Source organism: Diabrotica undecimpunctata, chromosome 1 (assembly GCF_040954645.1).
Source record: "Diabrotica undecimpunctata isolate CICGRU chromosome 1, icDiaUnde3, whole genome shotgun sequence".
NCBI lineage: Eukaryota > Metazoa > Arthropoda > Insecta > Coleoptera > Chrysomelidae > Diabrotica > Diabrotica undecimpunctata.
The window spans coordinates 52,034,972-52,051,782 of NC_092803.1; the positions used below are offsets into that span (position 1 = coordinate 52,034,972).

A 16,811-nucleotide genomic window follows, 5' to 3' on the forward strand; every position below is an offset into this window, starting at 1 on the left:
TGACATTGCGACTGTAAATACTTTTGTTTTATAGAAAAATCTCAATTCAAAATGGAATTTAGATAAAAGGCGGCTGTTTTTTTTTGGAATTGGCAATGAAGTTAGTAGAACCCTACATAAGAAACAAAATTAGAGATGCTTTATGCTCCAGACTTACTAATAAGACAAAGGATAATATAAAGACCGTATTATTCATTATATCATTAAGATACATTAAGACCAAAGGAGACGAAATCCCGGGAACCACATTCAACCCAATGAAGACCAGTCGAAAAGCTTTGGTTCGGCTACACCCTATCCGGTGTTTGACGTTTAAGAATTCACCCAATATTAGGAAAGTTAACAGTCTAGGCTTCTACTACATACAATGGGGTATTACATAATATAGTCTTTTAACATTATTTCTAATCGTATAAGGATATTTTTTATGTCCTCATTGCAGCAGAATTTTTTCGTCCTTAATGACAGTGGTCCTGACAATCAGGAAATAGTAAAAAAATGTTGTAATGAAGAAAGTTAGAAATTTGATTTAGAAATTATTACTTTTTTTATTAGATTGTTTATTGTCTACAATAATAAAACATACTATTAAATAAACAAGATAGTTCTTTTTATGGTGTAAGGTGTTTTGTGTAGGTTTTTTTCAAGTTAGTTCATTCTAAGGGTTAGAAAAACGGCACGCCTCTGCGTATTCCCTTTCCTAATTAGCTTCTTGCAAAGTGGCTTAGAAGCCGATTGTGGAGAACTACAGCTGCCATCCCGCGTGTACCTACTAAAAGCTCCTTGCAACAACTAAATCAGTCTTCGTTGCTTTTGATAAAGCCATTCCATAGGGGAAGAATTCGTTAAATTGACGGTAAATGATCGTTAAGTGATTGGTATCGAGTCAGAAATTAAACGAGGATAATGAATATAAACGATAGAGAGGCGCGTTCGTGTTTGATTTGTTTACAATCGAGGGTGTTTTTGTTTGGATTCTTTTTAGGGAGTCGGTAACGAAATGAGATTGTGCCAAAAATACGCAGATTGGAGCAGATGACAGCATAAAATCGTTGATAAAATAAATTTGTTTGTGAAGTGTTTCTAAATAAAAAAACCCGATATAAGTGATTACAAACATTACACATAGCTAGGTAAATTAATTAATAATTATGATTTACATTCCAACAAGGTGTAAGCTCCCGTGAGAGCTGTAGCTTAATTGAAAATTATTTTGTCGGAATATATATTATAATATTAATTCCATAGGATTTTGAAATGTCAACACTAAAATGTTACCTTTCAAAATAAAAGCTCAATGGGACCAATTATTTATAAATTAAAGTGGTTTTAGTAACAATATTATTACAAGTATCAAAACAAAAAAATTGACTTTTGAAGACACTTCTATAGTGGCGTTTTATACAGGTTGAAATTAAAACTAACAAAATATAGACATTCAATGAAAAGTAATTTCGATTCGACAGTCAAAATTTAAAAGTCATAAATGACATCCAATTAATAACAATATAAAATCTTGTGTTTAAATGTTTATGACATTTCTGACATTTATCACAAATGATTATTTTTAAGCATCCTATTTAAACACCTCGCTCTTGTTTTTCAAAGATTATATTCGCTCTCTATTAGATTATGGGTGTACATTGTATGTTTCAGTCGCAAACACTAACTTATGTAAGCTAGACAGCATTAAATTTATTAAAATATGTTTAGTGGCAATGAAATCATCAACAAATCATACAATTTTAGCCGAAGCACAAGAGTCTCCTTTATCTATACGTAGACAATATTTATTAAATAAATGGGAAATAAAATACATATATTGCATTTCTGTCAACAAAATAGCAGCAATAAATCTTGTGACCGTAACAAATCGTTATTGAAAAAAAAAAAAAAATTTCCTATTGGCCGATGCCTTTATTAATACCAATTTATAAAATAAGTATACCAAACAATGTAACAAATATCTCTTTTATCAGTATCTGCTCTTATCTATTTTAATCATTAATGTATAGATAGTGTTACTGAAAAATCCATCTTCTTAAAGGGATGCGCTAGCAGTGATGTATACATATACACAGATGGGTCCAAAAGTGAAACAAGTTTGGGTTTTGCATTTGTTATACCGACTTTTCAATACATGGACAAGTACTATATTTCAAATATATATACAATTTTGTACCAGAAGCTTACAGGATGACTCCACAAGGTACCTATTCCAAAAAAGAATAACTGAAAGAAGCAGAAATACATATATCACAGAAAGTAATGGAGTCGAAGAAATCTGGGCAAAAATTAAGTCTTATATCTTAGCCTCGACCAAGGAAGTTCTTGGTGAAAGAAATATAATTAAAAATAAATCGTTTCCAAGGCGAAGAACTCCATGGTTTTGTGTATAAGTGAAGAAAAAATGTAAAGAAAAGAAAAAAGCTTACCTGAAATACCTATATGTCAACCAAAACACAAGAAGCATACCATAATAACAAGACAATTAGAAACAAAACACATGCACTTGTAAGACAAAAAAAATTATCACTGGGAATGCTTTTCGAAAAAAATGAAACATGATTTTTACGGCCTGCAAAATTAAATATGGAGCTTCATAAGAGGTCAAATAACGGAGGTAAAGGAACTAATAGAACCAAAATACATAGAAAAGGATACGTGGATTGACTACCTAAAAAAGCTATATGCAAAGGAACAACAAACGAAGCTAGAACCGGAAACACCAGAAATTACCACAAATGAAGAACTTAATATAAATGTACAGGAAGTTCGGACAAATTTGAAAACCTGAAGAACAGAAAAGCAGCAGGTAAAGATGGAATACCATACGAGTTAACGGAGACAAAACATCCAGAAAACTACAAAGGTATAAACTTGTTAAATACTAAACTAAAACTAATTAGAATTGCCAATTACAAACACGAACCATAGCAATATCAATAAAAACGCGGTATAAGTAATAATATTAAACCAAAAATTAGAAACGTTGCTAAAAAAAATTGAATTAAAAAATTAATTGTAACATACTTAACACATCTAGTCATATTCAAAATAAAACAAACTGTGGTTTAATCTTATTTTCCAAGGTTTTTTAATTTTAACTAACATCCTTATTTCAAAACCATAATTTTATCATTTAACTTATTGAAGACTTTTGCAAATAATTACCTCTTAAAAACATTTATTTAATGTCAATAAAGTTACCTCTTTATGTAGTGCCAATGGAGGAAAAAGTCGTAGGCCAAATTTATGATAAACACAGTTACTCCAGTTTCTTTGGCCAGCATACTAAGGCCGCCAAGAACAATGCTAATCCATACGTGACATATCCCATCGGCTCGGCTAAAAAAAAAGAATATTTCAATACAACTCATAAAAAGTTTACTCGATAATTTATGATGATTCCGTACTAAAAATTATTTATGGTCTCAATAGATAAACAAATTAACCCTTAAAGAGAATTTTTATAAGAACCATTTAGTTTATTTGACGTACATAAGAAATAATTCAATAATCGTATAGATTTCTTCCATATCCACAATACCTTTTTATTCAATATCGTTGTTTATTCTATAGAGTAATATTTTAATAAAAAAAAAAAAAGAGGTTAGTCTTTGTATGTGGGTATATTTTATTTTATAAAAACCCTTAAAAGGGCAACATTAAAAGCACGAACGTTTTCGGAACAACTGTTCCATCATCAGGTTAAAATACAGGTTACCATGCCTGAGCCACCAAAATATTTGGGTAAAAACCCTTTAAAATGTAATGTGTTACCAAAGATTGTACATGATGTTAATAATATTATATGATGTTTAATATTTTAATTAAATTTTAGTTCAATTTTTTCAAAATTTATTATTTTAAATATAGAGTGTAGACACAGTTTAGTTGTTTTACAGTAGGCAAAAATTAAAGGCTCTTGATTTTTCATAGAACTAACATAATGACAGAACTAAAAAGAAAAAAAGTGTATTTTTAGTACCAACCGAAAGCAAAGCGAATTATTCAATACAATTTCACAAATTTCTTCTATTTCTAAGTGTAGATAGTATTGTGGATTTTTTTTTAATAATCAAAAAACCAACAAAACAAAGTACATGAAAATAAGCAGGTGACCACAAATCCTACAACTACTAGTTATAGAAAACGGCATCATGAAAGCAGTCAACGAATTTGTATTCCCGGGAGTGCTCGTCAATGCTAAAATAAAACTACCGCAGAGATAAACCGCAGAATTTGCACGGCCACTAGTTGTTATTTTGGGCCCAATCCCCTGCTTAAATCCTTAATTATCCATGAATTTAAAGGCAAAGATTTACAAAACAAAAATGCGTCAGTCCTAACATACGTTTCAATAATAAAACACATAAAAACAAAAAGTAATGAAACCGTGTTAGGATGTTTTAAAAGAAAAGTATCAAGGCGAATCTATGGGCGATGAGTGACAGTGAAGTGTGGAGAAGACTTTAACCTATAGAATATACGACAAATCAGATATAGTAAAATATATTAAGATATTACGTCTGAGGTGGGTAGGACACGTAATGCAGATGTAACAAAATTAGTCAGAGCTAAAAATGCTTTTTGACAGACTTATTGGTCAGAAAAGTGAAGAAAGACCCAGAACAAAGTTATTTAATAACATCCATGAAGACATAAGAAATATGAGAATATGCGCTTGCCGGAGGTCGGCGATGGATAGGGACGACTAAAGAGATATTCTTGTGGATATTAGGATCCGTACAGGGTTGTCAAGCCAGAATGATGATGATGATGACCATGACAAGATAATTAAAGAAAAATATAAAAAATTTTGATTTCAGAATGTATTTAAAATAAGGTGTTGAACCCTTGAGTAATCGGGTACATGCAAATTACATAAACAATTGAGTGGGGTATGTGTGGCCCTGTTTTTATTTTACACAAGACATTATAAAAGATTAAAATAAAACTATATGATATATGTACAATCTTTTTTTATTTCATTTTTAATACATCTTAACTATTTTAAACCCAATGATAAAATAAACAACATCTTACATCAACTAAAATGTACCACTCTTACATTTAATAAACAAAATTCTAATCCTGTTTTGGACAATAGGCACAACGACCTCGTGTATTTGGAGGAGCGAAGTAATAATATTCGGCTTATAGGCATTTCCAGATCTTCATCAATCGAATGATAAATTTCTTTTATGTATATGTTTTTATGTATGGAGATAATTCTTAAAAAAGATCGATTTTATTTTTAAATTAAGATTTTTTGGCATATATATGATACTAGTGACGTTATCCATTTGGGAAGAAAGAGTTATTCTTTCAACGAGAGTCAATTTAATAAGATTGTCACAATTTAGTGGGGATTTTGAAACGGTGCCACAAAGAATCAAAAAAATCCAGGGACTTATTAATTATACAAGTTCTTTCAAATAATGTATTAATTTCTCCATGATCTCATTTAAAAGTATCTTACAAAATGGCGCCAAGACGCTATTAATAAAACTGAGGCTTAGTTCAGTTACCTAAAAATTTAATAATTAAAGTTTTAAGGTTCAGAAAAGAGTTGTTTGGGTTATTTCGTTTTTTTTTTCACCTTAGCATATTGAATAAATTCATTCATTTTCGCTAGAATATATTAAATATGTTGTAATTATCTCCACAATTTATGAGAAAAAACTAATATACTAAAATTTTGGCCATTTTAATATTTATTATTAAGGACTCAATCGTTATTGTCTGTCTGTTTTTCTGCCTTTATGTGCTATAACTATAAAGCAAAAATTCTAAAAACTTGATACTTGATACATAGCTTTTTCCAAGGTCGAACTCTATTAAATTTCTTATTCCTATTCTTATTCTTATTCTTTATAAGCAATCCTGCTTGTTCATGGGCGAATTAATACATTTATAGAAGGTTGTCAATCCGTATTTTGCCCGGCCGTCCGATACTTCTCGTGACTTACCTCTTGTTATTTTGACGACACAGGTCTCACTCATTCTGCTTATAGGGTTATTCCATTTTAATTTTTTCTATTTATAATCTATTTGCTTAAACACTATACGGTACATTTTCTTCTAATGTTTTCGCTTCGCTTTCGATCTCTCAGCGTATTTCCTGTAACTCTTCTCAGTACTCTCACTCTCATCTCTGACGTTTTCAGTAGCCTTTGTATTGTGGCTGTGTTAGGTCTTATTTCTGAGGCATATGTCATTATTGGTCTTACACTTACTATAAATTCTTGACTTCATCTCAGTGTTAATGTGCCTCTTTCGCCATATAGTGTTATTAATTCATCCTGTCAGTCTATTTGCTTTTTGTACTTGATTTCTCACTTCTTTATCTAAGACTCCATAGCTGCACAACGTAGCTGTACATTAGTAATAATGGTATTTTATTCCCATTACTTTTTATCAAAATCATAATTCAATCCTTCATTTACTATACTCCTATTACAAGTCAAATGTGGTGTACATACAGAAAACGAAGCACTATATACCTATATACCTAATCCTGTTTCTCTTTCTGGTGTCTCTTACCTATAGCATTACAATATGTAATGATTGTGCAGATTGACTCCCATATAAATTTGTAACGGCCAACGCATGTATAGAAGTATAAGTTCTACCGGCAGTCCCACTGGACTGCCACACATACTTTGGAAGCTCCCCTTTATTTTTTCGAATTGATATTTCGTGCTGCTCCAGCAAGAGTTTTACAATTTCGTAACTTGTAAACCAATTAACCATGGTTATATTTCTAGACGATCCAAACACAGGCTCACATATTCTTTTAACTAAATCGGTGGTTTTAGTACTGGCAACGCGATATGGCCCTGGAAGCTGAGCTTCAACGTATACTCCCATATTTACCGTGTAAAAACATTTGGCGTCCACTGAGGAAAATACTTTTATGCCACATTTGGCGAGCTTATTTGAGATGTACATGCGGAACACGCAACGTCCACGGAATGCAAAAAACATTTCGTCTAATGTTAAGTAAGATCCGGGAACGTAATTAATTTTGCATTTCTGATTAAATAGGTCAAAAACGTTGCTTATTGGTGCAAGTTTGTCTTTGGTTCTTCTTTTTTCTCTACTATTTACGTAATCCAAACGCCAGCAACATAGCAAGAATACAAATCGCCTATGAGTTATAGTAGCTCGAAACACTTTTTTGCCTATTCTATCAGTAGCCCAAAATTATTTGCAATTTCAGCTGTTTGCTTTGAAAACCTCAGTTAAGTATAATAGAATAATTAATGCCTTTATTTCCACAGTATCTGTAGGTCTGGCTTCATTCAGATCTGCATAATTGTTTTTTTAGTTTAGAAATAACTATGTTTGTATTCTGTGCAATTGTTTAGAGAATATTATCATCAATAAAACATTTCCAACACTCTAAAGGATCAACTCTTGACGAGCATTTCCTGTTGAATATGGTAAGTATGAAATTAAATTAGAACTTCTTGTCCGAACTTTTTTTAGATGCGCAAGTTTTCTCCGGGATAAGCCATCTTTTGCATAATAAAAGAACCGATGGTTTTCCGTATTTGTTTTAAAATATTTTGAAGTTGCAGGTTCCTCCCCCAATATTTTCTCAAATTCTGTTTCCAATTCTTCCTCCCATTCTTCTTCTGTGTCTGTGTTGTGGTCACTTTCTTTACACCTGTCTGTTCTTTTATTTCATCATAGAGCTGATATGATCTTTGAACTTCTTTCAGATAAGGACCCATCACTAAAATCTGAAATATAAGAAAAAAATATTAAAGGCTGAAACATTACTATATTTATATATAACCAGAGGAATTAAAATACTTACTCTATGTAGGTTATACTTCACAAAAAATAGGAAAATAAATTTACTTGTCGAACTCACAAAAGTTACTCACAGAGTCGGGTAGAGTCTGACAGGCCAAGAAAGTAAATAACTAGCAAACTATTATACACTAATGCAAACCCGTACTGACGCAAATGAACGGTACTGACGAACATAAATGGACATAAAATAAGCAGTGAGGTAATAGAAATAAATTTTCGCTGGACTCACAGGCTCCACCCGACTACTCTGGGGTTAATGAAAGTTCGAAGATATAAAACATTTTGTTTTTGATGACATAAAAAGCTAAATAGATAGATAAATAAAATAAATAAATAAAAATCAAATAAAAATATATTTAAAAAAATATTCATATTTTAGAAGCAAAGGCTTCTGTAAAAATGTAATTTATATTCATACAAAATAAACTACATTTGATAGAACAGTAGTTAAAATATATAAAAAGAAAAAAAATTAGTTACCTAATTACAATTTTTTTTACGGATTGGGCTTTTGAGAGTCCAAGCTTTTGTCCCATATAGCAGTTGCCACCATACATAACATTCAACTAACCTCAATGTGATGGCCATACCCATGGACGTATAAACATAGATGGACACAGCAATAAGATACCTTAAACACACACTGTTTTGAAGCTTCGATATTCCTGGACAAGAGGGTAAAGGGGAGTAAAACGGGTATCGATAGACTGTGATACTTCCTCAATGAGCATAAGCGTGCTTGAATTTTTACTCGCGGGGATAATTATTCAGACGTTAATAATTGGAAGTAGTTATAATGTATAAAAACACGTTTTTATAGAAAAAATAAAATACAATTTTATTTGCTTTAAAATTAATACAATAAAATATAGTTGAGCTCAAGTTAATTTTTTAATAGGTATCAAATAATCCTACGATGAAAAAAAAAAAACAATTAAAAAATATACATTTGTCAAATTTAAGTACATACCTATATTTATTGATAATGTGTTAAAACATATTTTTTCAAATTGTGACAAATTTGTTTTAATACAATATCAATAGATTCCACGTAGTAAGTGTTTCTGCTACAAAATTATTTATTGATCATTCCAAAGCTCTTGAGTGCATTTTTGACATAAATTTATTTGCAAATATACCTACTTATTAAAAAGTAGGCGTGAAAATGTATAAATAATTGGAAAGCTATTTACCGAACAGAAATATTAAAGTAAAAATGGTAAATAGACATAATAGAAGACGTTGGTACAGAAATAAATTTTTATTGATTGCAAAATAAAACAGTCTTAGTAAGAACGCTTCTTATGCGCACGGTGTTAGCATCTAAAGTAGTCCTCGTTTCATGATGAATTCCAAATTTAAAATATTTCTCAAGAACCAATTTTAAAAGTTGCATAGAGTGACCATCGATTGCATCTTCATCATACATATGGTCACCAAAATGCTCATAGATTGATTTTGGGACATTTTGTATGGTTTTATTAATCAAAATATTCATAAGGTTTTTAACTAGTCTGTTGTAGATATTTATAGTTTTATTAAAAAATCTGAAATATTTTTCAGCTTCCTTACAAGTTTAAATAACCAAAAAGGATGCTTTTGAAAGGTTTTTTTATACTGTTTTCTCTGTTGAAGTTTAGAGTAAGTTACATCATTAATCAATATTATTTGGAAACCTACATAGAAAAATAAATGAGTTTTATTCATTTCACCAATTTATTGTTAATTCATGAGAAATATTAAATTAAAAAGCTACTAAACAGATCTTTTTAATCAGATGATGTCTACTTACAATTTAAAAATGTCTATACTAATTTCATGAACTAATATCTTGTTCAATACATTAATTAATATGAATAAACCCAATGGTACGCCTATGAAAGACATATTTTAAAATTTAAACACACAGGCTTCCTCAGTTCCTCATCTTAAATAATGTAAACAAACAGTACTTACAAATTAAATGAGGCATTGGGATGTAAATATTTCGTTTTTTTGCAAATGCAAAACTGTAGCACCATTATTATAATTTGTTTATTTCACTATTTACAAATATCACTTAAGATACAGCCAAAATATCGAAAAACAACTTTTCCTTATCTTGGGTAAAAAGTAAACAAAACATGGACATGACATGGAACAGCATTTGAAGTTTGACTTAGAGCCATAAGACAGAGAAATGTAAACACCGTTGCCATTAATAAATAGGTTTCAGTGCTTCTACATATAAAATAATTGGTTGATATCTGTTATACGCTATTATTAAATGTGCACATTTGATGTTTTAATTACAATTAAATATATTAATATAAGTAATAAATTCTTATTTTGGTTTGATAGCACCTGTAGAGTATAAAATAAATATAGTAATATTTTCAGCGATACGTGAATAAGATATTTTAATAAAAAATGTGACAACATTTGAAGGTGCTGAGAATGTGACCTAGTCAAATAATTTTGGCTTCACATTTTTATGTAAATAACTGAGTCCATCTGTGTTTATACATCCATGGCCATACCCAATATCTTATTTGTAAACATTAACTTCTATTGTATAAATTCTTTTCAAGCTCTTTTAATTCTGACCTTTATTTTCTGATCTTGACCCAACTGTGAGTTTATAATCGCTCCGATATATTTATTCTTGCCAATCTAACGGTTTACTCTGCAATGTCAGATGTATGTTGTCAACAGGGGTTTTGGAGATCACCTTATATTTGGTTTTATCTATCTTCGGTTTTAGTAAAATCTTATTGCATTCTCTGTTAATGATGTTTACAAAAATTTGTAAATCGTCTATATTTTCTGCCATAATTGCGGTATCATCTGCAAATCTTATATTGTTAATGATGCTCCATCCAATCCTTATACCTTCCATAGTGCCTTCTGAAATATTAGTTTGGACTACATAATAAATAATTGCGGAGACAACGCACATCCCTGTCTGACTCCTCTTTGAATTTCTACTTTCTTGTCTTACTATCTTCCACCCATACAGCTGTTTGATTGTAGCATAGATTTTTGAATAAATGAATATCCTTTGGATCTAGGTGTAAGTATATCTTTGTATCTTTTGTAAAGTTTTGATAAGTGTTATTATTTTTCAATAATAACTTTTTTTTTCAGTTAAAATACACATTAAACAATAAAACCGTTTATTTGCTTTGTTTTTAAAGACGTCAGGGAAGTTAAAAAAAAAAAACAAAATGTTCACAAAACATGAGACTACCACATGGTTTCGATGTAACACCACTCTTGTACCCTGAGCTCCCTACAAGATGTCTCAAACCTAACATAAGAAAAACATTTTTTTCTTTCACTTGGTATGACCAAAAGAAAAGTTTGAGTAAACCATTGACCAACATGCAACAGTATAGATACCAAAGAAAAATTATAATATAATAAACAAAATTAGCTGAGTTTGTTAATTCGTTCTTGAGAAAATGAACTATTATCAAATCAACTTAATGCAGGACTTAGTTTTGATCATACACCCTTTTAAAATATATAAAAAAGTTGATAAGTTATCTCTGATTATTATCATTATAATTATCTTATATTATCTTATTATTATCTTATATCGAGGTCAGTAGTTATCTGATTTTTATTTCTCGTTTTAATTTAATTATACTGGATATCATTATTTGTCGGCAAAATTCTTATAGGGTCTTCTATAAGTTTCTGTTATATGTTTTCATTATATTATAAATACATTAAAACAATATTTTACCCTGTACAAGATATCGCGTTTCAAGCGTTTTAAATAATTAAGACAAATCTTTCCCTTGTGCGGGTCTCCCGTTTCGCGTAAATCTCTTTCAATAGCACGTTCCTCGCCCCTATCTAAAAATGATTATCAAATATGTATTTTCTATTAAAGTTTCGGGCCGCGAAATGCTCTATTTATAAAAGTAGCAAACAAGATTTCCCATGAGAAGTAGCCCGCGTAGTTGGGCTTTGCTGCTACATGTAAACTACTGTCAGACGTCTCGAAAATCAGAAAAGGGTGCGAGGCCGGAAAGTGAGATGAATGCGTCGGATAAGCTTTTGAAAAATTTAATATAGCACAGTCATGAAAAGTTACCTTAATCTGTATTTTTCATGGTGATATTTCACAGCATGTTATGAATATATATATATATTGTTATGATGTGTTTTTTGTTTGAATGATGAGCAATGAGTATTTTTAATAATATAGGGTTTTTATCGCGGTTCTCAAAGAATTAGCTTGTAAGTACTTTTTTAAATTATCTTTATTATAACTATTATGAAACACACATATATATCTAACCTAGCCAATGTAAATTTAAATAAAACTATCTTTAAATTGATGTTCTTATAAAACTAATTAAATTCTATAGACAATGTTAAATTTAAACAAACTATCTTCAAAATTGAAATTGTTATGACATTAACTAAATTATATTAACAAAATTTTGTACCTTTCTTTCACTGAATGCCTAAATGAACTGTTTTCCACTAAGTATATAGATTCTAATCACCACTGAATGTCTTCGTACTTCAGTTATCCTTGTTTTTTGTGAAATTACTTTTTCCAATTATCAGCTTCTACCAATTTAAGATATAGTTTTCTTCACTAGCATTTATACACCACCAACCAAACCAGCAAACAGCATTTATATTTATTCTTCTTTTCAATATACCAATATCCAATTATTATAAGTTGATTTATACTAATCTCCAACCATAATATAATTTAATTTCTTCCAATATACCTTTTTTTATCTTCAATAATTATTTGTGTATAATTATAAATGTGCATTAATTATATGCATAATTTTTAATCTTCATTTAACTCACTATATTAAACAATTCGACTATTTGTACCTGATTCACTGACTCCAACTAACTTTCATATTTCTTACTAAACTTTTCTGACTGACTTCTTGAAAATTCTGAACAATTTACTTCAATATTCACTAACTAATTGTATCTTTCTACTAACTTTCATAATAAACTGGCCTGACTTCTGACTAAAAACTTAAAAACTGCCAAAAACTCAAAAACTGCCATCTTGAATCCAAATCACGGGTATTTATATCTTTTGGACATTCTAGAACCATCTCGTCAGATATCATGTTCTATTCAGTTCTATTTAATACATGTCTGAATTTTCTGGAACAAACCATTTCGCAAACATGGCCATCTCCGGAGATCCAGAGAATTCCATTCTTTTCTATTAATAATTTTGTTGACATTTAGGCTTTTCAGATCAGAATATATAATTAAATTAGTAACTAACACTCTAATTTAATAAAATACACATTTCAAACAATATATTATTATAATAACCCCACTTATATTCGTATTATGATTCTTAATTTGACACTTGGAGTATGTATAGTTGGTTGCCTAGGCACATGGCTCACTTAAATCTATTTACAATATTAAAATACAACTTTTTTACAATTATTATATGCTAATTTATTAAAAATGCCCTCACATAAATATATTTTTATTAAATTCTCTAGTATATAATTTATTTAAAATAGTCAAATACTTTTTTATATCTAATATTATGTAGTATATAACTTATAAATTATTTTCTATAAACCCCAATCGTCACAATACCCCAAAATTTAAATTTAAAATAAATAATTTACTTATTATTTTTTTAAATATTAATTTTCTTATCCACATACCTTAGTAATTATAATAAATGAAATAATTTAATTTCCTATTTTAATTGTTCTATCAAATACATCCCTGTTCGCTGTCTATGTCAAAACAGAGAACAACGTAGCACAGTTCGGCTATTCTATGGTCAAACTGTCATGTCAAATGGAGAGAATAAAATATAACCTTAATTAAAAATATAATGGATATTGTGTTCTGTTTATTTATAGACAAAATCTAGGAATTATTTCCATTCAACAGGCTTTTATCCATATGAATTGGTAAGTTTTACACTTTTTATAAAGACATTTACATAATCAATTCTGTATCTAACCCCAAATTATGATTTTTAGGGTACCAAACAATTTCCATATGTACAAAATTCAACAAGTATGATGTCAAATTGATTCAAAATAATGAAATCTACCATCTATTTAACAAATCAAGTCTATTGAATAAAATGGATATATCAGTAAGTTATTAGTGTTATTATATTTGTGTTAAAGGTATAGAAATCATTATTCAATCTCTTCATGATATTTATACTTAGATCTGGTATCATCCTTTTATAATAATTAATTATTCCAATAAATCCTCTTAAAGTTCTTAAATTGTGTGGTGTTTTATATTCCTGAATGACTTGTGTCCGTTCTGGATCCATTTCGATTTCCTTAGTGTTAAGTTTATAACCTAGATATATGACTTCTTTTTGAAAAAATGTACATTTTTCTTGATTAATTTTTAGTCCAACTTTGTCTAATCTATTTATTATAATTTTTAGGTGTTTCTCATGATCTTCAGCCGTTTTAGAAAAAATTAATATATCATCAATGTAGTGAATTACAAAATGTTCATATTGATCCAAAATATCATGAAGACATCTACATAGAACACTGCAAGATGATTGAATTCCAACTGGTACTATTTTGAATTGATATACTACTCCATCTATCTGAAATCCTGTATACTGTCTACTTTTTCTTTCTAGAGGTATTAACCAGAAACTATGCTGTAAATCGATTTTAGTGAAAAATGACATTCCTGTAATTCTTCCTAATATTCCATCTATACTCATTGGTGCTTCAAATTGCTTTTCAGTAATCTTGTTAATATTCCTTGCATCCAAACATAACCTGATTTCACCTGATCTTTTTCGTACTACTACTATGGGGTTAATAAAACGTGTGTCTGCCTTCTCAATGATCCCATCTTCTAACATATTATTAATTGTTTTGTTTACTTCTTCTCTGTATTTATATGGTATTGGGTATGATTTTGTTTTAAAATCTTTTTCTTCTTTAACTTTTATACTATGGATATAATTTTGTGCAATTCTATTTTCTTTATTGACAAGTCCCTTGTGTTGCTGCAATATGGAAATGACTATTGATTTATATTCTTCAGGGCAATTTAAAACTTTTATCATATCTTCTTCTTTACAAATAAAATTATTCTTCATTATGTACTCATTATTCCTTGCTTCCAATTTTACGCACTCCGCCTCGTAGGCATCCATCTGCTTAAAATTTCCATTCCTTAAATATTCACTACAATAATTATTCTTTACATTCTTCTGGGACATTTCCCTATCATCAAAATACATTTCTTCTTCATAAACATCATTATTTTCTTTTAATAATATCCTATCAACTCTTATTCCTTCTTCTACCTCATCTTTCTGCATAAATTTAATTATTTGCCCTTCCAAAGTTACCATTTTTTCTTCAAAATCTATCTTTACTTTCTTCTTTTCCAATTCATCATTTCCCATTAATATATCAACACATAAATCCTTGACAATAAATCCTTGCATATTAATTTCTTTATTAAGAATATTAATTTTAAAATTGGCTAGTTTATCAATTTCACCCAACTTCTTATTATTTGCACCAATGATTTTAATTTTTGGAATCTTTATTATATCTGAGAGTTTTAATGTATTAAAAATAAAATTCTCCGAGACTAAAGTACTTTCTGAACCAGTATCTATCATAATTTTAATCTTTTTATTTTTGGCCAAAGCATTTATATAAATTAAATTAATAGATTCAATAATTTTCTCTTCATCTAAAGAAATAAATTCAGAAGGTTTTTCATAATAGCAATGGCCTAACTTGTAATTCAGAAAGTTTACTGCACAAAATTTTGATTATTAGAATTGTCAGATTGTATCTGACCACTTGAATCTGATGTACTATGTCTTTCCCTACTATGACTTCTACTCACATTTTCCTGCCTTGTACTACTTCGTTCCCTGTCTTCGCAGCTTCTATTCCTTCTAACACAATTTACCTGTCTGTTATAGTTAGGTCGCTCTGTATTTCTTCTATTGTTAAAATCTTGTCTATTATTATTAGTACTGTCATTAAAATGTTGTCTATTATAATTAGTATTATTATTAAAATTTTGTCTATTATAACTAGTATTATTATTAAAGTTCTGTCTATTTGGATTACTGTTATTATTATTAAAATTTTGTAAATTATTACCATACCTAGTATTAATGTTATATGATTGTCTATATTGTTGAATATCATTTTTATTATATTGAAAGTTATTATTGTTTTTTCTGTTGTTATTATTACTTGTCATATTGCCTCTTTGTATTCTTTGAATAAAATTAATAAAACTATCTATTGTTTGAATATTTTGTACAGTTACGGTTTGCACAACATCAGCATCAAAATGTCTAGATACATTTAAGACTGTTTCATCCTCTCTAAGTGGTGGTTCTAAATATTTTGCAACTGTTATCAATTTCAATGCATAATCTACCATATTTGATTTTAAATTTTGATTATACTTTCCAAAATATAGAATTTCTCTAAACTTTGCTTGCTCTAATTCACCCCAATAATAATTTAAAAATTTATTTTCAAATGTTTGAAAGTTATCTAAATCATTTTCAATACTAGCAAACCAAGTTGCTGCATTGTCATTTAATGTCATTCTAATATAATCTTTAATATCATTAATATTATTCACAAATCTTAATTTATGTTTTAAACTATTTATGTATACTCTAGGATGCAAATTTTTTATATTACCAGAGAATTTAATCCCAGTCTCATTTGTTAAATTTAAGTAAGGTCTCCCTATGTCTCTCATTTGTGAAATATCATCTATTCTCTGTTCCACATTTCTTATTTGATTACAATTTATTTGGATATTTTGTTGTATATCGTCTAATTTTTCTTCTGTGTTTCTCCTGTCTTCGTTAATTTTTACTTCTAAGTTACATTTCTGTAACTCTATTTTCTGTTCTATATCTTTTTTATTATCTTGAATAATCCTCTTTACTACTGTCCTCTCATTGTCTATCCTTTTCTTGTAGTCATTCCGTA

At 29.2% G+C, this 16,811-nt stretch overlaps 1 protein-coding gene across 4 annotated transcripts in view; it reads right to left on the reverse strand.

Annotated features, from left to right (window-relative positions):
- Positions 1-16,811, reverse strand: part of LOC140449314 (protein O-mannosyl-transferase TMTC1-like) — a 1,384,234-nt gene that overhangs the window by 315,590 nt on the left and 1,051,833 nt on the right. For all 4 annotated transcript variants that reach the window (XM_072542477.1, XM_072542470.1, XM_072542463.1 and 1 more), the window contains one exon: positions 3,211-3,348. In XM_072542477.1, the coding sequence (XP_072398578.1) occupies positions 3,211-3,348 (138 nt within the window). The remainder of the gene's footprint in view (positions 1-3,210; positions 3,349-16,811) is intronic.